The sequence below is a fragment of the Hoplias malabaricus genome, chromosome X1 (assembly GCF_029633855.1).
Source record: "Hoplias malabaricus isolate fHopMal1 chromosome X1, fHopMal1.hap1, whole genome shotgun sequence".
Taxonomy (NCBI): domain Eukaryota; kingdom Metazoa; phylum Chordata; class Actinopteri; order Characiformes; family Erythrinidae; genus Hoplias; species Hoplias malabaricus.
The window spans coordinates 5915774-5940947 of NC_089818.1; the positions used below are offsets into that span (position 1 = coordinate 5915774).

At 38.3% G+C, this 25174-nt stretch overlaps 1 protein-coding gene across 4 annotated transcripts in view; it reads left to right on the top strand.

Annotated features, from left to right (window-relative positions):
- LOC136675839 (adapter SH3BGRL-like) overlaps positions 1 to 19560 on the top strand; it is a 34495-nt gene extending 14935 nt beyond the window's left edge. For 2 of the 4 annotated variants that reach the window (XM_066652611.1, XM_066652614.1), the window contains 8 exons: positions 843 to 923; positions 2131 to 2259; positions 3021 to 3050; positions 3161 to 3187; positions 15408 to 15431; positions 16140 to 16166; positions 19035 to 19088; positions 19432 to 19560. In XM_066652611.1, the coding sequence (XP_066508708.1) occupies positions 843 to 923; positions 2131 to 2259; positions 3021 to 3050; positions 3161 to 3187; positions 15408 to 15431; positions 16140 to 16166; positions 19035 to 19061 (345 nt within the window). In that variant the 3' untranslated portion in view covers positions 19062 to 19088; positions 19432 to 19560. The remainder of the gene's footprint in view (positions 1 to 842; positions 924 to 2130; positions 2260 to 3020; positions 3051 to 3160; positions 3188 to 15407; positions 15432 to 16139; positions 16167 to 19034; positions 19089 to 19431) is intronic. The other 2 variants (XM_066652612.1, XM_066652613.1) reach the window with 2 other exon arrangements.
- The last annotated feature ends 5614 nt before the right edge of the window (positions 19561 to 25174 follow it).

Genomic DNA, 25174 nt, shown 5'->3' on the forward strand with positions numbered 1-25174 from the left:
ACAGAGTTTTGACTTTACATTTAATGTCATTTAAGATTTCAGAAATACAAAATAAGTTCAAGATATCTGTAATTTATTTGAAGATATCTGAAAAAGGTTTTCTGACTAGTCAAAAACACAAATTTGTATCTCTGTAACTTATTTTTGACTAGTCATTACTTTCGTTCAATATATGTCTTAAATTGGAGCTTCCATAGAACTTAATGGTAAATTTGATGTCATTTACAATATTCAAAATGTAATTAAAAATATCTCCAATTGTTATTTCATCAAGTCAAAATATAATTAGAGATATCTTAATTTAGAATTGTGTCTAGTAATTAATGAATTGCAGATATATGTAATGTAAATCCAATTACACGATTTAATGTGGCACGAGCACAGAGTGGCTTTAGATGTGACAAGATAAACAGTCTCTGAAAATCTGAGTGAGAGCAGCACAAATCTGAGCAAAAGAGAAATAAAACTCAGAAGTGCTTCCTGAAGAGTGTTTGTACATTCAATTTCTGTAACTGCTTATCCAGTTCATGGCCATGGTGGGTCTGGAGCCCGGAATCGTTGGGCGCAGGGCAGATGCACAACCTGGAGTGGGTGCCAGTCCTTCACAGGGCGACACACACAGACACACACCTACGGAAATTTTTGAGTCACCAATCTACCTATCAACATGTGTTTTTGGACCTGGAGAAAACACACCAAACTCCTCACAGACAGTCACCCGGAGTGGGACTTGAACCCACAACCTTCAGGTCCCTGGAGATATGTGACTGTGACACTACCTGCTGCACCAGTGTAGAAGTGTGTTCAGGGGAAAGAGCTCAATTATGTTTTGTGTGTTTCAGGATTACGACACGTTTTTCGACGCTAAGGAGGACAACGTGGTTTATGAATTCTTGGGGCTGACCCCTCCTCCGGGGTTTAAGGTTGGCATTTTACTCTCATTTGTATATGTTAATACTAGGAAATTCACATCTTATGTATTGTTAATATATGCATCTTGCAATTTGTTTACCTATCTATCTGTTTGTATCTGTCTAGCTTTCTTTGTCTGTCTATATCTGTCTGTATGTATATGCAGGTCTGTGTCTATTTGTGTGTATGTATATGTCTGTGTGGCATTTGATTCTGGGAGAAGTTCAGCACTTTAATAATGACCGTCCGCTCTACTAATACTGTTTTTCTTCTTTATATGGTGATTAAAAGCCAGTTTTCACGGCCAAATTCAGGCTCTGTCTGTTCAGCAGTCTTCATTTACTGATTTAATTATTTATTTGATACAAAAGAAAAGAAATAATACTGTAAGCTAAACAGAGTTAACTACATTCTTGTTTGATGTACTTTCTACGTTCAATAAATAGTCTGTTTTTTTTTTTTTTGTAACAGACTCCGTAGGAGAACGGAGTGAGGGAAGCGCTGATGTAAATTTCACCCTATTTTACTTGTTGTTTTTCTAGTTATTGCATTTAACAGCTGGATATTTACACACTCACACACAAACACACAATATTTAGTTTAATTTGCCCACTTTGTGTAGACAAATTGTTTACCGTGGGGCATACTGTGATGTCACTTGCTATTTTTGTCTTAATACAGACTAATCCTCAAAGGGTTAAAATACAGACAGTCACACATGAGGCAGACACACCCATAAACACTAAACTAACAAACAAACAAGGGTCCAAAACACACAAACACAATAAAAAGAAGAGACCTCACGGAACAAGACAAGTTTATTTGTCCATGAGCAGCTGCAGGTGAGAGTCATTGCTAAGGGGTGGAGCCTGGGAACTGAACAGGAGAGAAACATTCCCAGAACGTTTCAGTCCAGGCAGCAAATGCAGGTCCTGATGCGAAACAAGGGAGGGCCTGGATTGAACAGATGGAGTTATCAAAATGGGGGGCAGTTCACCAGACCAAGGGTAAGAACTAAACCAGCGGGCACTGGGACAAGGGCAGAAGGGGACAGAAACATTCTGCCCTGTTATATTTCACAAATTTTTCTTGAACAGTTTCCCTTCAGATGGATCGTCTAACCTCTAATCTCTAATCCTGCAGAATCTGTGGCTTTGACTGGATTAAACATAAAGGTTCTCTCTGCTGAAACATATCTTGCCACATTGTTGTTTTTAGAAGGAGGTTCCTGAAGAGGAACAGAATGGAGATCCACATCCAGAGAGAGAGAAAGGTGCAGGAGAAAACAGCAGAGAGAAAGAGGTGATGGAAGAAGAGGCAGAAGACAAGCAATCAGAAGATGAAACTGTAAATTGAGTCTCAGATTTGCAATTTCAACTTCCTTCCCACATTAACATACTTTCCTCCCTGGTCTCTAGACTCGAATCCTGCTAACTCCTCCTCTGCTCCTCCTTCATTCCTGATGGATCATTAACCCTTTCACTCTGTAACCAGTTTCTGTTCTTCCTCCTGAATGGATGGGTTCCCTGTTTTTCAGAAACGCTACTGTTGGAGCTGATTGAACTTTAAATGTTCTGTTGTGCTGAACTAACTGCACTGTGTCTGGTTTTCAGAGTTTCACTCCGCACTGACACCATCTCCTGAGAGCAGCTGAATATATTTAATATTCAGTAAACTTCAATTAGTGAAGTCTAAAAAAAAATAAGAACTCATTCTGAGTATAAATGCGTTGCGTTTAGTGAGCCTCATGCTCTGTGAGGTGTTTGTTATGTGTCCTAAATGACCCTTCCTCACTGTTCCCTACATTACTCACTATATAGTGTAGGTGTGTAGTGAACTACTTCAGACACAACCTTTTAATAAACAGCACTGTGCATTATGTGTATCTGCTATCCACTACATGTGTTGTACATTATATTTGGAAGTGCATTGTGGGATTGTTTGAGTACAATGAAAATTGTCCACTATGTTTTCGGAACCGCAAAATAGTGCACTATGCAGTTAATAGGGAACAGATTCTGACACAGCTGTGGTCTGATGTTGTGAGATGTGCTAATGGAGCTGATATAGGTCTGTGTGTCTAATGTTGTTTTCTCTTTTCTTAAAAGAAAGCAGCCTTCTCAGAACAGGAAGCACAGGTAATGGAACACAGCCAACACTTCACACACTGTCCAGTGTTACTAGAACCTTTAAGACAATAGAGTCACCTTTTCCCAGAGACACAGCTGTTGGTCTTTTTCATTTACAGGAAGGTGAAGACGAAGACTACGATAAGGTGAGAGATTCATTGCTTTTTTATGACGCTCTGGAGTCTCATCACTAATACATTCTCCAGAACTCAGTGACTTTTAAATTTTCGTTGCACATCATTGTTTTTAAAAAATACATTTATACGCTGTGTGTTTTAAAGCATTTAAGTGATTTATACCATCTGCATCTGCCATTCATTCTGTGCTTTTGGATTTGAAGAGTCTTTAACAACTAGACAAATTTTAATTAATTATAATTCTACTGTTAGTTCAAACAGACAACGTCAGAGCTAGACTTTTATCCTTGGGGTAGCCAAAGCTATTTTAGGGGTTACACACACTAAGACAATGAATATTCAAGAAACACGATCACTTGCAATCAAAATCTGCAAATGTTATGTTTTCATAAAGTACATCTTAAGCACACAGGTGCTAAGATTTGTGTATGAAATTTGCAATTTATTAACAGTGTACAAAATGTACAATATATAAATGTAAAAACACGAATGCATGCAAATACCCACACAATTTGTCTGTTTAAAATAAACCAATGATGCCATCTTGACATGAACATATTGCAGAGCTTAATCAAGCAAGCACCAAGACTAAGACCTCTGTCTGACTAAGTGCCAAGTTACCTAATGCTCAGTTCAGAAGAGCATAAAAGTAGTTTTAAAAATGTTTCGCATAGTCATCAATGTTGAGGCCATGTGTCCTCCTTGACTCAACACTCAACAGTCATTGGAACATAAAAGTGACTTTAAAAAATGACTCTGACTCACAACAAAACTCTAAAACTTACCTCAGAATGAGTATTTCACCATTAGGGTTGCCAACTTTCTGAAATCAAAATAAGGAACGCAGAGGCGGGAGACCAATATGCACTTGTAAATCCTTTTTGACTGTAGTAAATCAGATAAAACATAATTTTTGTCAATAGCACTCCCCTATAAACCATGTTTTACAGAAATAATCACTGTGTTCTGCTTCAGCTTTGGTCTACAAATGCGTTCTTTGAAGGATGCAGCCCCTGAATTGAGACGCAGTTCTGTCTCAAACCATCGCCATAACAGTAGCTGTGTTCCAAATCCTAGGCTGCGGCCCAGCACAGCTGTATTTCTCGGCCGCAGATCCTTCATATACAGCCGAGAAATGCAGCCTACGTTCAGAGCGATTGGAATGACGCAACAGACATATCCTTCATGGCCCTCAGTTACCCACAATTCTCTGTGCACGAACGGTGCATTGGAGAAAATAAACAAGATACTGCAAAAAAAAAAAAAAAAAAATTATTTACCTTGTAAAATGTAAAATGACTAAGTAAAGGATTTGTCTCTATACCATATTTAATCAAAAACTTATTGGCATATTATAATACCACAGAAATCATATGTTTAGTAGTATTTGTTATTTTTCAACCCATATTAAATGTAAAGTTTTAAAAGCAAATACAAAATATTTTAACTTACAGTTATGTTAGTGCTTCAAGGCGGATAAGACCTTTCTGGTGATGCCACGACGCAGCCTCCTTAGACCATACTATTTATGTGATCAGGTCTCAAAAAAGGAGTCTTCATAGGGCAGTCCTACCGAGGACATGGCCTACCTCAGTCGCAGTCTAGGCTTTGGAACGCAGCTAGTGTGGCCTCAAAAATACAGAACAAAACGCACCCGTTTCGGTTCAGAACAGTACGCATCTTTTAGTGTCCAAATATGGGACAATTCCATATTTTACTGTATGGTTGGCAACACTATTCACCATCCATCAACATCTTGGGTGCTGTTCTTCCCTGAGCAATTCTTCTCCTCTTTCTCTTTATAATGGTGGATTTATATAGACAATGAAGTGGATTACAAGTCTTTTTGATACATAGCGGCAACTACTGCACAGGAGGGACCTAGCAGTCAACAGGTATTACCAACAGGCTTTTCTCTCATTTCTGGAGTCTACATTTCCAGTCTGGACAGTGCTGTGTAAAATAATTTCTTATTCGCAATGGCACATGTGAGTAGCAAGTATTATTTGTAGAGTACTGCTAAATCTAAACAAACACAGCCATATTTGAGTTTCCACTCATTCCTAGCAGATGTGGATCTCAGAAAGAAATGGCAAATTGCAATTAGTAGGAATGAGGGGCCAACTTTCAAACTAATTCGCAACAGCACGCAAGTGTGTAGCTCCCATTTTGACCTGCAGGACATTGAAATATATTACACCAAAAAATCAAAACATACTGAAGAAAGGAGCAATACAGTGCCATTTTAGTTGGACTTGGTCAGCTAGGGAGTCTGTGTACAGTTGAGTGAAGGCTCATCTCAAAGACTTATTTGTAGGAGGAAGTCGTGGCAGTGGAACAAGGCAGCTCTATGATAGAGGGAGAATGGATCGCGGCTGTGTGGGACCATGACTACATGACTAGTGATTAGATTCCCATGGAAACTGGAAGTTGATTTTTCACAATAAAAGACTCTGGGGTTTAATACCTTACAATTTGTAATTATGCAAATAAATATTTAATTTCATAAACTGTTCTAAAGTATTTCAAAATTTTGTATGAAACAAGCATCACTATTTAAGAACCTCTCACACTATACGTGACACACACACAGGTGAAATTAATTCACATTGATTACAGATAGACGTAGTGTTAATGGAATACAGCCTAAACAATACATTTTGTCAACACAAACCCATAGTGAAATTAACTCTCCAGACCCTCCTCTTTCTGAAAACATGCAGTTTTATATCAAACAAGCGTCACTGCACATGTAGGAGTCTCTGACGCTATAGGTGTGACACAATTTGATTAACACTGATAAAGGATGGAAATCCTTTTAATGTCATACAGCCTAAACAATGCATGTTTTCAGAGAGAGGAGGGTTTATTTGGAGTGCTCTTCTTTGGATAGTAACAATTACTGTAGCCCACTGCCTTCTAGAACAAGCAGTGGGACTCTGTAGATGTTAAATATCATTTTAAGTTCTTTGATGATACTGGAGTTCAATGCTTAACTTTGAATAAATGCATGAAAATACTCTGTACAGCGCCCTCCATAATTATTGGCACCCCTAGTTAAAATGTGTTAAAAGCATTAAAATATATATATTTTTTTTATTGCAGAAGCATAATCTAACTCTGAAAATAATTAGAAAAAAACTAAAGTGAAAAAAAATCCTGACTAAGAAATAATTATTTCGCATAAAATTACCTGTTCCACAATTATTGGCACCTTAAAAATTTCTTGGAAATAAATGTATTTGAACCATATATGTCATTTCTACTGTAGTGTATAAAGTATCAATATCAAAGTATCTAGGAACCTGTAATTAGTAATTCATCACTTCCTGTTTCCCTGGGGTATAAATATGGCTTTACACAGAGGCCTATTTCTCTTACTCACTCTTAAACATGGGAAAGACAAGAGAACACACTATTCAAGTAAAGCAGATGTGTGTCAACCTTCATAAATCAGGCAATGGCTACAAGAAAACAGCCACTCACCTGCAGATGCCCTTATCTACAGTCAAAGCAATCATCAAAAAGTTCAAAACATCTGGAGCTGTGACAAACTGTGACAAAGCCTGGAAGCTGACACAAGTGTATCTTGCCACCACGCACAGTGAGAAAGATGGTATGAGAAGTAAAAAGTTCTCCAAAGCTCACTGTAAGAGGATTTAATCAAATGGTAGCATCTTGGGGTTACGAGGTTCTCTCAAACAACCATCAGGTGCTGTCTCCATGCCAACAAGCTGTTTAGAGGCATGCACGGAGAAAGCCTTTTCTGAGTTATAAGTGTAAATGGGTGGAGCTTGCCAGCGGTACTGGGATTTAAACTGGGACCTTGTGCTTTGGTCAGATGAGACAAAGATAGAGCAACAAACACCCTAAGTGGGTCTGGCATAACGCCAAGGATGAGGAAGCAGATAAACACCTCATGCCCACTGTTAAGTATTGGGGAGGATCGGTGATGCTGTGAGCATGTTTCTCCTGCAAAGGACCTGGGAACCTTTTAAGGATACTTGGGATCATACGCTCTTTGAAATATCAGGACATTTTGAATCTGAATCAGAATCTGGTGGCCTCTGTCCGAAAGCTTTCAGCAAGATAATGACCCTAAACATGTGGACAAATCTACTCAAAATGGTTCACAAGGCACAAAATCAAGCTCCTCTCATGGCCATCTCAGTCCCCAGACCTCAACCCAACAGAAAAATTGTGGGGTGAGCTAAAGAGGAAAGTGCATAGGAGAAGACCCAGGACTCTGGACGAGAGGTTGTGCAAAGAGAAATGGTCAAAGATCCATCTTTATGTATTCTGTGAAGAGTTATAGGAGAAGATTAAGTGCTGGCTTGTTGGCAAAATGTTGTAGAAAGTACTTACACCAGGGGTGCCAATAATTGTGGCACACATGATTTCATTCAAAAGATTTATTTCTTAATGTGTGTTGTTTTTTTTTCGCACCAAATAAACGCACTTGAATTAAAGCTTAGATTTTTCTATTTTTTGCATTGTTGTCCTTTTTTAAAAGAATGTATTAGAAACCAAAGAACACTTCTTAACCAGGGGTACCAATAACTATGGAGGGTGCTGTAAATAAAATTGCCTTTCCTTAACTTGTAGGTAATATTACCCTGAAGTATATCCTATATGTATACTTACCCAGGAAGGACTTAGAAGGAAAGAGCTTTGTCCATTAAACGTAACTGTGCATTTGGGATTTGAGGGTCATGAACTTGAGAAACCTTATCCTTCACCTTACCTAAACTTATCTTATTATTAGAGTAAATTAAGGTGAGGAATAGTATGTTTACTTGTGAACTTGCTTGTTGCAAATCTTCCAAATTAAACATAATATTTTAAAAAAATGTTTTTTTTTTTCAACACTGAATCTTAGACACATATTTGCGCTGAGAGCAGTGAGTCAGTACTCAAAAACTGGGAAATACAGCTCTGATGACATTTTGACTGGACATATGATGTAATGAGGATGAATCTTATAGACTCTTGGACCAATAAGATTCTTTCACTTCAGATCATAATTAATGAACAATTTAAAATAATACAGTTAAACTGGTAATAGATTATTTGCAAAATACATGGACAGGTTCTGCTTTGCCATTGTTCAAAAAGGCTACTGACAGGCACTGACAGTCCTGATGGCAGTTGGCTTAATAAATGTCTGATAATAAAATGTTTTATCTGATTGACTACACTCAAAAAGGATTTACAAGTGCGTACTGGTCCCCCGGCTTCTGTGTTTCTTATTTTGATTTCAGAAAGTTGGCAACCCTACGCACACAAGAAGGTGTAGTGAGTTTCCTGGTAGTGAGTTTCATTTCAAGACAAAAATAAAGAAAAAACATGATTTGAATGCCTGTTACAATCTCTAATTAACCCAATTGAAAAGCCACTGATGCACTATTTGAAATAGCATTATGCTAACAGAGGAAACATAATTATTGATGAACGTAAAGTGAGCCTGCTGAAAAGGCCAGTTAAAATGTTCATGCATTAAACACTGCAGTATTTAGGGCAGATTGAATTGTTGTTAATGTTCTTTCCTGATGTTATGACTGTGTATTTTCAGATCTCCTTATCTGCAACATTAGACATTAAGCAGACATACAATGATGCAGGCATTTATTACAGTGCAATAAAATATAGTTTATTTAACAGGTAGATTAACAGTTCTTAACAACGCTAAATTGATTGCTAAAGTTGTTAGCACACAGCTAAAGCATTAGCTGCATAACTGGAATAATTTACCTTCATAATAAAAAATAAACTGCTCAAAAGAGAATGTATAGCATTTATTAAAATTTGCTCATTTTGCGTGGGAGTTCTATGGCATGCATTTGTGGCCAAAATCGTCTTAAATCTAACATATTAGTATATGTTAAATAGCATATAATATATGTTTTTACACATAATTCTGCAGCGGCATGGTGGTGCAGCAGGTAGTGTCGCAGTCACACAGCTCCAGCGATCTGGAGGTTGTGGGTTCGATTCCTGCTCCGGGTGACTGTCTCTGAGGAGTTGGTGTGTTCTCCCTGTGTCTGCGTGGGTTTCCTCCGGGTGCTGTGTGGGTGAATGTGTGTCTGTGTTGCCCTGTGAAGGATTGGCGCCCCCTCCAGGGTGTATTCCCGCCTTGCGCCAGGTAGTCTCTGGACCCACTGCGACCCTGAATTGGATAAGGGTTACAGATAATGAATGAATGAACATATAATTCTAAAAATATTATCTGTCCAGGCATAAAATATGTGCATGTTGATATACTGAGATGCATTCCTTTTACGTGTTCAGACAGCATGTTTTTGCACCTGCAGAGGATTTTTTGTGTGTACAGACGGGATATTTTTACATCTACAGAGTTTTTTTTTAATGTGTGGAGACATAATTTTACAACGTCTTGCTCTTTTCACTAAAGTTACATTCTGCCCGTAGATGGCGATATTTACTTACACATTGAATAAAGTTGCATAGTCAATGTGAATATTTCATTAACCTGCTGCTTTATTTTTTTATAATCTGTAGGATATTTTCTATAGTCTGATTATTTTAGATTTGAATATTTTGATAAATGTCATAAGATATAAATATACTTTATAATATGAAACAGCATTAGGTTATTACTTTGAATAAGAAATTAATTTAATTTTAAAAATAATAAATAAATAAATCTGATACTAAATAAATCTGTGAACTAGCCTGCTTTGTGCAGTCTGCAAACACTCTTCTGCAATTGAAAAGAAAATTTCAAAGAGCCATTTTGTCGAACAAGTAAACAGACTACATCATGGTCACATGAGCCTACCTTTTAGTTAAGAGCACACACATGCAAATCATGAAATGCTATGTTTGTATGTGTGTCATGCTTAGCAGGCAATATGTTGTAGCCTGTGTAAGTGTCTCATGAACATGAGAAGCCAAACGTTGCACATTGTCATCTTTTGTTACAGTCTCTTATTCACATTCAGATATTTTCATATTGTAGTTCACTGATTGGCTATAAGGTGTAAAGAGGCATTAACGCCTCATATTTTGCCGTCTGTACATGTACATATTTTTTTGTTAGACTTAAGATTTTGGCCCCAAATGCATGCCATTATGGCAAGCTGTTTTTAACATTAAATCGTGTGACTGAATTTACATTATAGATATCTGCAATTCATTTATGACTAAACACAATTCTAAATTAAGTTATCTCTAATCATTTTTTGACTAGGCGAAATAACACTTTGAGATTTCTTTAATTATGTTTTGACTAGTGTAAATGATGTAAAATTTACCATTGACTTCAATGGAAACTCCAATTCAAGACATCTGAAATGAATTACTGACTATCTTAAACTTTTATTTCAGATATCTACAGTTGAATTATGACTAGTCAAAAAGTAAAGTAGAGATATCTTGCCTTATGTTCTGACAAGTTATAATTCCAATTAAAGAGATCTTAAATTCCCTCTATATCAAGGATGTTGTAAATACATTTTAAGATATCTGAAACTAAATTGTAGATACCTGAAATTAAATTATCGATATCTTGAATGAAAGTAATGACTAGTCAAAACTATGTTAGAGATATCCAAAATTGTATTTTGAACTAGTCAGATTTATTTTTTTTAGATATCTTCAAATAAATTACAGATATCTTGAACTTATTCACCTTTTGTACTTCTGATACCTTAAATGAAAATTCTGACCAATCAGAATGTGGTTATAGAAATCTTAAATTATTATTCTGATTAGTCAAAATGTAGCTGACTTACATAGCCCATTTTAGCGCCATGTAAAAGTTGCCAGGTCTGCATTTTATAGTGGACTTTGGTTTTACATTTTCAGTAAAGTCATTTACAAATATTTGTAGCCGTGGGTGGATTTTTGAGCTGGCGACAGAATGCAATTACTGCACCATTTAAGGTGGAACAGAATATCTCAGTAAGAAGCTGCAAATAAGCTTTTTAAGCATTTCAGCATTGTAGATTTTTTCTGTACTTCCCCCAGTCCCTGACATGTAAATAAACTTATGAACATGTCTCATTGATGGAGCATCGGCTGGTGTTATTATGATGTAAGCGACTTTACAGAGAAATAAGCCCAAAGTCGGTTAAAATGAACACACCTGGTAACCGTGGCTGCACATGGGGAGACTAAAGCATACAATGACTACAATTCAGATATCTGAAAATGTATTTCTGACTAGTCGAATTCGAATTTGAGATATCTTTGATACAAATTCAGGATTTATGACTCATCAGATGACGAATTCGCTGACATCATTAGAGATATCAGCAGTATAGATTAAAATACCTGTTTTTTCTAACTTTTTATTATCGTATTTAACAACACAAAGTACAGAACAATAAACAACAATATAGATTCTCATGGAGGATATTATTTCCACAAACTTTCCTCTAGGGGGGCGCACATTAAAGAGGATTTAAAAAACAAAAGAGAGAAGCTTAGAATAAAACATTTTGAGAGATCTGGTGTGAGATGATTCTAGCAGTTTTCCATTTTTTTAATCTACTTAAAGCAGAATAATATGAAACAGAGGAAAGTGGCTTGCAGTGAATGTGACATTTATAGCATCAGAGAAAGCTGAACTTAAGTTTTCCATATAAAATGGCATCAACATCAAAGGAAGGAATGTTAAGTTTGAGATTCTAATATCCGTCCAAAAACTTTGTGAATGTTGAAATGAAAAAAAAGATTCATTTTCTGACACATGAATACATGATACACATGAATCAAAATCAAAATTAAATTTTAAATGAGCAAAAGTCATTGTGGTTTTGTAAATTGTGTTAGAAAGTTTCTTAAAAGATTCTCTATTATATTCAAAATAAATCTTTTGTCTCATACCATCGCTGATAATCTTATTACACTTGGAGTCAACTAAATTATATTAATTTACATTTAATGTGGACAGCGAATTTATTTTTAAGATATCTTCAAATAAATAACAGATATCTTGAACTTATTAACCTTTTGTTCTTCTAATATCTTAAATGAAAATTCTGACTTATCAGAATCTGATTGTAGATATCTTAAATTATTAACAGTCACCTTTAAATGTATAATGATACTTTAACTGAATCAATGCTAAAGGCATTCAAAGTCTAATGCATTAATACCACCCTTTTCTTATTTCTTAACTAACTGGGACCTTTTGATATAAGACTTGTTTTTCCACAAAAACTGAAAAATAATAGAGTTTACTTTCCTTATATTTTGTGATGATATATATATATATAATGACATGGATAGACAACCTTTGAAATGCTGTCTACTTTAGTCAATAGGCTTCTTCCAAAGATCAACCAAGACTTTTTTCATATCTACTAAACGTTTTGAGATGTTAACATCTTCGCTTCTAAGTACATTCTTAGATACTAATATTCCCAAATATCTAACTTCATTAACAACTCTGATTGACGAAATATCTTTATGTATACAGGTATGAATTGGAAGAATTTCACATTTTTAAGGTTAAGTCCTAAAGCTGAAGCCTTGGAAAATAACGAAATTGTATCAAGAGCTCTTTCAACCATTAAATAATTTTTCAAAAAAAAGTGCTGTGTCATCAGCAAACTGACTAATCTTGTATTGTCAATCATCATTAAAAAATTAATTCCTTCCAGTTCAGGACTACTATTAACTCTTAGGGCTAGTAAATGAATAGTTAAAATGAACAATTTAGGGGAAATGGGGCAACCTTGACGAATGCCTTGCTGGATCTTGAATCTAGAAATGAGTCCCAGATTTAAGGAAATTGAGCTATAAATATTATTATAAAACATCTTAATCAGTCTACTAGAAGTTTCCCCAAAGCCCCCAAAATTTTAAAGCATTTTACAAAAAGGCATGTTCAATTGTGTTAAATGCGTTGTAAAAATCAAGGAAATCAAGCTATGTTTGTCAATACAGGTGCTGGTCATAAAATTAGAATATCATGAAAAAGTTGATTTATTTCAGTAATTCCATTCAAAAAGTGAAACTTGTATATGATACTCATTCATTACACACAGACTGATATATCTCAAGTGTTTATTTCTTTTAATTTGATGATTATAACTGACAACTGTGGCTGATCATGGTTTACTGAAAGGAGCCTGCAGAACTGTTGTATAAATCAAGTATCAAGCTGGAGGGGGCAATGTTTCTGAATATTAGTAATGTTGGGGTTGTATTACTCCGGATATTCAAGAGAATAGTGCCTCCTTCAGTATTGCATTCTGAATTAATTTCTGATGGGAACTGTCCACTCTTTTAGACAGAAGAGGATGTGCCAGGTTCAGAGGTAGAGTTTTGAAGTGTGACGTGTTTCATTCATTCATCTTTTAATCTCCCAACATGTTTGTTTCACTTTTTTACAGCTGTTTTTGAGGTTGTGATTGCTAACTCTTTAAATTTTCTACTCCATTAGCCACTCACACTCCATTAGCATTTTCAAACTTTTCTCCTTCTCTGTTGACCACACAGGGAACCTATGTGTCTTCTCAAAATCTTCTAACAGGCTCATATCATGGACATTTTATATTACTCATTTGTTTATTTATGCATGCATTGATTAATTTATTTTAATTAATATCTTCATCTAAGTTGTAAACACATTTACAATGAAGATGCAGAATTATTTACACAGGTCAGTTTTAAAGACAGTGAGAGAAAACATCCATCTGACTTTAGAGGAGAAAGGGAGGGTGGAGAAATAAAAACAGACCATTAGGGTGTAACAGGCAGAGTGAATGTCCACAGAAAGATGAAGTACAAAATGTTTGATATGAACTCTTTAAATCTATCATTTAAACCCTAAAAGTGTTTTTAATTGGAGAAATACACAACTCCATCATTAGGCACAGGATTCAGAGATTAAACCACAGAAATGAAATCACCTACCCGCAGAGTGTGTGATAATATGGTAGTGCTTCTCAGGGCTCTGACTCTTAGTGTGGGGAGAAGAGATTTCCTCAGTCATCCTCCTCTAGTTTCTTAATCTTATAAGTATAACGTGATGACTTGTTCAGTTGTTCTGATGTGTCATTTCCAGCTGAAAGTTTCCTGCGTAGTCCTCTGCGGTCGTGAGTGACCGGTGTTTGTCTCTGTTCCAGGTCTGCAGTGATGTGTGTGGATCTGTCCCCGTTGTTCTTGCATGGTGTGGTCAGTCCTAAACTGGAGTGATCAGAATCTTAATGTTGCTGATACATACTCTCACAGGAACTGCCCGAGCTGCTCTTGTCTTTATTCACAGCACTTTGTTCTGAGGAGCCTGTCCTGCTGACCACATTCCCATACCTTCGCTACCAAGAAAAACATGTATCTCTATGTTTGTGGATATTTAGTTTACTACATCATTTGAACACAGCAGCTGTCCTTCACACTGTGAAAAATCCATGATGAATAGACCAATAGAAATGCACCAAAATTACTTTATATTGACTTTACATCCACTGAAATTTATAGGTTTTATCCTTATCCGGTAAAGTTACCGATTTGGAGAGAGATGGTTTTCTCTGGTTGGTGACGATATATAAGTCGGTTCAGTCTCAATCCGCATCCTGATCCCAGCATCACAATTTTTAATTTGGAGCTGTAGTTTATCGGCAGCACTACTGTGCTACTGCATTTGCACCAGACAAGATTTTGCAGAAAGATGTCAGAAACTACAAATAGATCTCTGAGCAGTTACACTGCTGTGAGAAACAGGCGAGATCTGTGGAGTTTGGACCAATCAGGGAATTTTCATCTTTCAAGACGTACACCACTTTGGTCCAAAATTGTAATTATGGAACACTGAGGGTTTGCAGAATTTTGAAACTCTCTGAAGGCTCCCCATACGGGATTAGGCTTCAGTTTAAGATGAGATTAATATTTCACAGTTTAAAAAAGATTCTGAAGCTTTCCAAGTCAGGATTTATCACAGTGCTGGTGATAGAAACCAGACATCCGAAGAGTCTCGAAAAGCTCCTGGTTTAGTGGGTGTAGAACACACAGTTTTAACATTACCCGTGTTTGCTAAAAGAGCTCAGAGACTAGAGGATGCTCAGTGACAATAACATCTGTACATGTGCAGTGGACATTTCTCAGTTTTATGTCTCTGCTGTGAGCAATGTGTCCCGGGAGGTTTCTGCAACCATTTTACAACATTTAAAAACATTTACATCACATCTTTCATCTTACCGTCCTTCAACTTTAAACCCTGTTCTGTCCCTCCTCCCTCTCCCCACCTCTCTTCTTGCAGGGAGAAGAGGACCTGGTATCTGAGGTAACTCGTCTTCCCTGAGTTTGTCCCACCCTGTAGCGCAGGGTGTGGTTTGGTTGGTGGTCTGTGCTGTACTAGTGTTGATGCTACTGGTTTATTTCATTCATTTTAATCCTTTTCCTTCATACTCTTTCTTTCCTTTTTTCTAAACTCCTCCCTCTCACTCTCTCTCTGTTTCTCTCTCTAGGTGTGTGTTTCTCTCTCTCTCACTCTCTCTTTCTCTCTCTCTAGGTGTGTGTTTCTCTCTCTCACTCTCTCTTTCTCTCTCTCTAGGTGTGTGTTTCTCTCTCACACTCTCTCTTTCTCTCTCTCTAGGTGTGTGTTTCTCTCTCTCACTCTCTCTTTCTCTCTCTCTAGGTGTGTGTTTCTCTCTCTCACTCTCTCTTTCTCTCTCTCTAGGTGTGTGTTTCTCTCTCACACTCTCTCTTTCTCTCTCTCTAGGTGTGTGTTTCTCTCTCTCACTCTCTCTTTCTCTCTCTCTAGGTGTGTGTTTCTCTCTATCTCTAGTTCTGCACCACCTGCATCCTGATAATCTCAAGCCTCGGTTTTAAACAGCTGTCTTTTTTTCCAGTCTTATAATTCTGTTATGATCTCTCTCTCTCTCTCTCTCTCTCTCTCTCTCTCTCTCTCTCTCTCTCTCTCTCTCTCTCTCTCTCTCTCTCTCTCTCTCTCTCTCTTTCCGATGAAATTATCCACTTCTGTTCTTCTCAGGAGGAGGAAGAGCTCCAGCAGCTTGAGGTAGATTCAGACAAACTTTATTTCCTGGAAACTTTGTTTCCAGTTTTTTTCCATTGTACATAGAGTTGATCTTCTGCACTGTTTTTATTCTCAGATCTCTGTTTGTTGGTTTGTTGAGGACCAAACCTGAACCTGAACCCTCTTTCCTAAACAAACTATTGTGTTATAAGCTGAACTGTAAACAAGGGTCTGGGACTGGGTCAGAACCGAGAACCAAGTTTTAAACATATTTCTTTATTTTTCACTCTTATTGTTTTCTCTTTCACTTTCCTCATCATTCAATCCTTCATCAATCCATCCATCCATCATCACTCTTATATTCTATTTCTCTCTTTGTTTTTTCCCTCTTCATTGTCCCTTTTTCTTTCATCCTTTATTCACCACATTCACATCCTAGGAACAAGAAGAACCAGTCAGTGAGGTACTCTCTCACTCACACCACACACACTCTCCCTTTCTCTCTCTCTCTCTCTCTCTCTCTCTCTCTCTCTCTCTCTCTCTCTCTCTCTCTCTCTTGCTATTTCACACTCACTCTCATTTTTTTTTCAAATTCATGATTGCAATTAACAATATTTGCTAGATTATTAAAAATTACTATTAAAATTAATTATTAAAGTAGTAATAGTAATAAAATGAATAAATCAAATGCAAAAACGTCCGGTTACCTGCGTAACCTCGGTTCTCTGATAACATTCGCTCTGTATCTCACTATACTGACGTGACAGACCACGGAAGAACCAATAACACCACGTCTGCCGATAGACAGACTAATCTCAACTGTGATGGCACAAAGGCTGGATTAGGTAGCAGCTTTGCTTTAGATGAGTCAGTGTTGATGCTCATGCAGGTTGGATGCACACAGAGCTCACACACCCGATTAATAGATAGATAGATAGATAGATAGATAGATAGATAGGTAGATAGATAGACAGACAGACAGACAGATAGACAGACAGACAGACAGACAGATAGATAGATAGATAATACTTTAGTACACAAAAGTACTTTAGTAGAAACTAAAGCCAGTAATAAAATGGTCTTTAAGGAAAGAATTTTGATATCAACATTCTCCAATGGTTCAACTGGTGATAGTGAAAGCACTTCGAAGACCATGGAAAGGTTCCAGGTTGGGACCAAAATTCTGGAGGTTAGACGCAGCCTGCGTGGCCAGGGGTTTCCTGACAATAGTTGACTTATTTCTGCTTCCCACAATTTCCTTGGCCAGTATGGTACAATCAGCAAAAGGGATAGGCCATTTTCTCGTACTCTGTCAGTTTATTGGGAGACATCTAGCCATCTGCGCTGAGGAAGGTACTTGGTCTTCCTGGGGAAGAAAGCGAGAATGGGAGCTGGGAGTAGGGGGTGGATCATATAATTAAGAGGTGGTGCTCCCATATCACAGTTGAGATTAGTCTGTCTATCAGCAGAAGTGGTGTTATTGGTTCTTCCGTGGTCTGTCACACCAGGGGTGTTTCCCATAGTGAGATACAGAGCGAATGTCGAATTGGTTTTATAGCTGAATTGAACAATTTCAGACAGATTTTTATTGGAATGTTTATTTCCCTAATTTTGATCAAATAGCGTACATTCTTAATTTAGAGATTTCATTACCAGGCCAAAGCAGCTGATTTCAATGTGCAGTAATATGAAGCTGGGGCTGTGATTTAGAATTTGTTCTCCATAAGTGAAATGGAAACTGTTTTCCTGAGATTACTTCTGAAAAATCAGGGCTCTGGCTTTGCTGAGGTTCACTGTGACAGACTCTGCTTTAAACCCTGCTCTGAGGTGGACCAGGTCTTCAGTGTAGAACAGACACTTAGCCTTTTTCATTAGAGTCCCAAGTTTTGTAGAGCTCCCAAATAGAGTTGTCATTGATCACTTCTTCAATGTGATAAATTTTTGTTCATAAATTTTTTTTGTTTTGTATTCTTTTAAATAACTAGAATAGATCCATAGGTCCTGGTTATTTGGGCCTCTGTGTTTATTGCTGCATAATGTTCTTAATTATTTTCTTAAAGTTTTGCAGTCATTATCAAACCACAGCTCCTTTGTATGATATGGATGGTGTGTTATTTTTTGTCTGGTTTTTGGAGAGGTGTTTGACATTTTAGCCAAAGTTTCATTAATGTTATTTCCCTTTGTTCCCTAATGTTTTATCTCTCACACACAAACTCTCTCTCTCTCTCTCTCAACGTTCAGCAGTAACATTAAATCCACCTCCTTATTCGAACACTTACTGTCCCCATCTGTTGCTCTGCATACCTCTGTAAGTGTGTGGTGAGGGCGAAGAGCGAGAGGAATGGTGTTCAAAGGTGGAGGAGTGTTATGATGGACATAAACAAGAAAAAAAAACAGTCTCAATAATGATGAGAGGACAGTATAAAGAAATAAGGTCAAATACAGATGTTTCAAATCTCTGTGACCAAGTCTACAGCCCCCTGCTTCCTCTCTGTCCACTGTGTGTGGTGGGGGGCTGCTGTGTCTGGGTGCAGGGAGCTGGGCCTTGGGGAGTGCTGTGTCTTAAGGGAAGCTATGTCAGTGGAGGCTGTGTCTGGGGGGGACTGGGTGGGTGAGGAGCTCTGTCAGGGGGCTGTGTCTTGGGAGGCATGTATTGCAGGTGCACTGTGGCTAGAGCTCTGAGCAAACAGACGTCAGGATTGTCCAGATACTAAATGGTGGACAGTCAGTGTGGAGGATGTCAGGAGCGCCACCTAGAGTCTGATCAGACAGTTCAGGGTCCGGGCTTCAGGAGCTGGGGCCACAACAGATATCTGCACTAATGGGCAGTGGTCATTCTTAATGAACCTTCAGAGGGTGTGAGTTTTGAGATCCATGCAGTGTTTGTTGACAGTGGTATGTTTTTTGCAGGAGGGAGAAGAGGGAGAAGAAGACTAGGCTACGCCCACACCCACAACCATCCAGGTACAAAAAATTCACCAGCAGAGGGACACCCAAACAGTGTCTCCCTATCGGTAAAGAGTGGGGGGTCCACTCCGGGGGCTCTGTAATGACACTGTAATGACTAATTGCTGTGTAAGGTCTAAAACAGTAAAAAGACTGTGTAAATAAAGGTATGATCTCAAAACTCAGACCCAGTTAGAGTTAATAATTACATGACCTTAACTGGTGTCTGTGTGAATTCAGAAGATATAAGTTATATATACTCTAAAACATGTTTGTTGGGTTGGCGATTTTTTGTGGTGGGAAGGTGGGTGTATTTTTCCCCCAGTCAATAAGTACTGAGTGTTGTCCTGCTCTTTTTCAGTGTCCGTCTCTGCACCTCACCTCTGCTCCCAAGCTTTCCAACAACGTTCATCGAAATGTCCTCTCCATTACTTGTCCTTGAAATGTTCTTTCCAAGACCCTGTCCAAGAAATGTCCTCTCCATGACCTTGTCCTTTAAATGTCCTCTCCACAATCTTGTCCAAGAAATGTCCTCTCCATGACCTGAGAGAGACTTTCCAAATCATATTAATCTTGCTGAAAGCTGAATACAGATATGAGCTTGGGTTCCAGCAGAATAGACCCTTCAGAACTACACAGAGACAGCAACACAGTTCAAAAACACCAAAAAGAGACTTGTTTATGATCCTAGAAATATGATCACTGAGAAAAATTTGTATTGTGTCAGAACCCGTTATAAATGGAGTAGGAGAATGTACAGGAACCCACGTTAACTTCTGAAGGTGAACTGTGGTAATTCTAAAGAGCTGTAATGTGTAAAGAAAGAATAACTGTGTAAAGGAGATGGCCGCAGAGTGAGCGACTGTCTGCTGTTGAATTTTGAACTGACTGCACTTTTGTTTAATGTGAATAATGACAATTAAAGGTGTCTGCCATTAAAGATGTTTGTGTGTGTGCGATGAGAATTTCCTCTCTCAATGGGGGGTGGGGTGTTGTTTAATTTGAGATAAATAATCCTATATTAATCCTACAAATTTGCACAGTTCTTGCAATGAGGAGAAAGTTACAGGTCCGACTTGTCCACACACAGCCAAATTAAGAGGTTCTGGTTCTGATTCTGCACCAGTGTTACACACACACACCGCCCATTGCATAGGTGTATGTTTATACCTATTTTTTTCATTCTATATTGTCTGTGATCTGCTTTGTATAATGACCCAGTGTGAACTGCTTGACATTTAACTACATCCTATGTTGAAGTTCCTTTAGTGGCCACAGGAGGGCACTCTAACCTTCACTAAACACATTCAGATCACAGACGTCATGCTTTCTTACAACACTGTAAACGGTCACTTAGCTCACACACTCACCCTGTCATTCACAAGCTCACCCAGTCCCTCAAACACCACTGTGGAGAGTTTCACACACTCACCCAGTCACTCACACAAAGGGTGTGAGGGGAAGATGATTCTAAGGGCCTGTGAGTGAGAGGGGCCGTAAAAATATATTAAAACGTTTTATTTATTATTAAATCGTCATCATTCATATAATAGTTTATTTCGAGCATTAAAACATCTTATTTTATTAATTTTAATTTTCTCCTTTGACAAAAAGTAAACACTCAGAGCATCCCTAAATATATAAATAAATAAAAATATTTTAGTTTAGTAATCGGTTCCCTCAATTTAGTAATTCATTCCCTCAATTTAGCAACTCATTCCCAAAATTTTGACAGAAATGACACAGGACCTGCTATTGCCTTTTTTTTTCAAGAATGAATGTATAAAAAATGAAAAAAAAAAAAAACAACATAAAAAATAAGCACACTGTGTAGAGGATTACACTTGTCAGTGCCACTGTAAAGCTGCTTATTTTTAATTATTTGATTTTGCCCATTGCATAGGTGTATGTATATACCTATTTTCTTCATTCTATATTGTCTGCAGCAAAGCGTAGCCTACTAAATAAAGGTACAATGGTTTTAATAAACAGATACAAGATGAAGGTGAAATATGACAGCTGGAACTGTCCTTTTTCTATTGGAGTAGTGTAATTTATGTGAATATTAATTACAAACTGACCTGGAGGTTCTGGGTTTGAGTCCCGCTCGGGGTGACTGTCTGTGAGGAGTGTGGTGTGTTCTCCCTGTGTCTGCGTGGGTTTCCTCCCGGTGACTGTCTGTGAGGAGTGTGGTGTGTTCTCCCTGTGTCTGCGTGGGTTTCCTCCCGGTGACTGTCTGTGAGGAGTGTGGTGTGTTCTCCCTGTGTCTGCGTGGGTTTCCTCCCGGTGACTGTCTGTGAGGAGTGTGGTGTGTTCTCCCTGTGTTTGCGTGGGTTTCCTCCAGGTGCTCTGGTTTCCTCAATGGTCCAAAAACACACGTTGATGGATCGGCTTCTCAAAAGTGTCCAAAGGTGTGAATGCGTGAGTCAATGAATGAATGAATGAATTACACACTTACATTGCATGGATTGTGTTATGGACATAAAAATTTGGGCAATATTAGGTTCAGACCAGCAATAATGGATTCACTAGGTGTGTAACTGTGTCATTTTTGCAAAAATCGGGGTCACAAATCCCCCCACATCACGCAATGCCCCATTACATTAAATGAGGTGTCAAATTAAAACTTAGGGTTCCCTCTTGTGGACGATATGAGATATTGCATGATCTCATTTTCCTCGGTTGAGGCTTAATTCTGCCCTGTTAAGTTTTATTAAAATTTGTATGTGGTAATTGAAAAAATAAATGCAGCAGGTCAATTTGATTTTACTGAATTATTTGCTTGAGAATGAGTTGTGATTTTGGCCGCGGCTATGTGCGGCACAACAGGAGCCCACTATCCCACCTCTAGCTGAATGTGTCGCGCCAAACTAGTCCCATCAGATTCATTCCCTCCTCTACCTGAACTATTAATGGATGTCTCCATCCTCTCTCTCCTGCAGCTCATGAATAAATGAGTTGACCATGAGTCATCTGAGAGGGGTCTCAGCTCTGTCCTTCAGGCCTCGGCTTGGTGTTAGCTTTCCTTTCACACTCGTCTCTGTTAAAGGTTTAGAGTTGCCTTCAGGAGCAGTGACTGATGCCACAGACTGCCCATGTTTCACTGATGTAATGACGTACTCACCCAGACCTCCAGAACAGAGCAGCACCATTTAAGGTGAAGTGGAAGATTCAAAGAAGCTTTTGATCAAGACATGGTAAAGACACTAAAGCTTTGTGATGCAGTAGACACAGGTTTCATTTCCAAGATAAAAAAACAAACAGAAAAAATTTCAGGAACGCCTTACATTCCAGCCCTCAGATGGCTTTGGAGGAGAAACCCTCATGTCACTGTGAGAAATACAGACATGGGCTTGGGAAGAAACACATTCTGCTGTCTCCAGTGTTCCAATGAGGAGCAGAATCAGACCATGCCGAACACAGGCTATAGAGCAGCTGAAGGCTCATATCAAGGGAGAAAAAGTGAGACCAGAATCCTGACCCAGGATTTGGGGTAGGGGGCAGCATTGGGGTCTCTCTCCACATCTTACACCCTGGACCCAAGTCTCATTTGGATGCTGACTGAGAGGAGAACAGGGGGTGATGTATGACACGTGTTCTAATGAAATGCAGATATTAATAAAGAGAGGGAGACTGAGCTGGTACTGCTCTGCTACTGGCTCAGAGTGAGAGTGATGCTGTGGAACAGGGGAGGAGCCACTGCTTTATAAAGCGATGTCTCTCTACGTCTCAGTCCGAGATGAACAGATGCCTGAGAAATTTCCTCTGTCTTTCTCTCTTTAGACAAAAGCATCTCTGAAATTAACAACACCATGAGTGAGGTAAGTTCTAGACAAAACCAACAGCTAACAGATAACAGGTGTGTGTGTGTGTGACTGGGAGAGTTTGTGTATGAGTGACTGGGAGAGTGTGATTGAGAGTGACTAGGTGAGTGTGTGTGCGTGTGAGTGACTGGGTCAGTGTGCTTTTGGTTGGAGAGTGCTCTGATGGATTCTGTTTTGATCTTCAAAGCTGTGTGAGTGTTTGAAGTTCAGTGAAGCTGTGTGTGTGGGTGTGTTTTCACTCTGTGGCTGAAATATTTAAAATCTTCTTTAGGAATAAAAACACATCTTCAAAGCAATTCCACCACTTTTTAAAATGGGGATTTAAAACTCAGTTCAGTCTCTGGATGTGGACTGACTCTCACTGAAAACTGGACTCTTATTTTTGCCTATGGCTCTTACTTCAGAGCATTTCCAGAGGTTCAGCATCCGTTCTGATCCAGAGTTAGAAATTTTAAACAAGATTTTCAGAACTGGGCAGGGGTAGGTTAGAAGTTAAATATTTCATTGTGTTTTCTAGTCCCCGCATCTCCATGAGCCACCTGAGATTTAGACTGGGATTAAATAAGTACATTTGGAGTTTTAACACTGATCTCAGGAGAGTGGAATTAGTGGGGTATCATCCTCTGAACACTGTCCACCGCAGAGTCCACTCAGAATCTGGGATAGATGGATTCAGGGCAACAACAGGACATACGTGAGTCCGGCTCGGTGGTCCACTCTGTCCAGAGAAGACACAGCCTTCCTTCACAGTGTCCGTAGCACAGAACCTGACTTTGGTTAATGATAAGAGCCTGTTTTGAAATAAATATTTATGTCACAAAAACACATTTCCATAAATTGACACAGGTCCACAGCTCCACACATGTGCTCATGTTCAGTGTTTCTCGTGATACGCTCCTGAACACCTATCTCTCTGTAAGAAACTGAATATCTATGCTGAATATCTAGAAAATGGTTCACTCATGACTACTGCGCTGCCCACTTTCAGGCCCCTGGGATTCTGTTAGTGACCCGGTTCTCTTAAGGTTCATCTAAGATGGTTGGGTTAGGGTCAGATGCATCATTTAAGAGTGTCCGGCCCCTTACACCAACAAACAGCCGTAATTTAAGCTGTTTTTGGAATTCCACTTGTGTTACATCAAGCGCTGACACCTGGCAGGTTTTTATAAAAAATAGGGTAAGAAGGTGAAACAGTTACAGACTTTAAGACTCACTGATTATCCAAGACTTACCTTGTTCACAGCATAAAAACCTACTGAAATATTTTCTCTTTTCCAGAGGCAAGTGTCAGGAGCAGTGGGGGCCAACAGCAAGCCCTCTGGAGCTCAAGGTAAATACACTCTCTTCTAATCTCTCATAAACCCAATAGGCCTCATTCATGAAACTCAAACAGAAAGAATTTGCACATAAATTGTTCGTGAATCACTTTTTTTTTTAATTATTCGGATTCATCAAAATGTTTGTAGTCTCTAAACATTTGTGGGTACGAAAAAAATGCACACCTGCTCCTGAAAATGCGTAGAGTGCGTAATGTATGAAAGACACTGAAAGTATCATCTGATCTGACTAAACTTTAAATAAAAGTTATTAAATATAATTAAAATGCACAAAGTAAATAAATAAATAATTAATTAATTAATAGTCAAATTAAATTTCACAAAAAAATAAAAAATTCCTAATACAGCCTGTTATTCTGAGCTGCTTCCAGTAGCTAAAAAGCAATTGTTCGCTAAATCATTTTGTTACTGTAGACAGTTCCTTAATGTGGATCATTGCAATAAAAAAGAGTTTAGGGCCTGTAACCTGTGGGAATGGCTGATGTTGCGATGCTGCTTGATTTAACAGACAGCTCTGTTAATGTCTTTGTAGATTATACATGTTTATTGTTTTTTTATTAGCTGAGTGGTGTCTCCATGGTCAGTTGACCATCGAAATCCATTCTTTTGTATTTGTGCCCCATTTTAGAACCCCATACTCTTCCTGAACCTGTGCAGGGGCTTTTCGTGCTTGGCTCCTTGGACACTGGAACATTTAAAAGATTTGTTTTTAAGACTTCAATCATCCTAGCATCACTGCACGTGATCATGCACATCCAATATTTCATAACTGGCTTCATACAAAGCAAACACGCTTAAAGGATCTCCAGGCAAATCAGGAACAAATCCACAGCCATTTATCCCTCCATGAGAGACTACAGAGAGAGTCAAATGGGCAAAAACTCATAGAAGGAGCTTGTATCAAAAATAAACACCTTTAGCTTCCACCGCCAGGAATTGTACA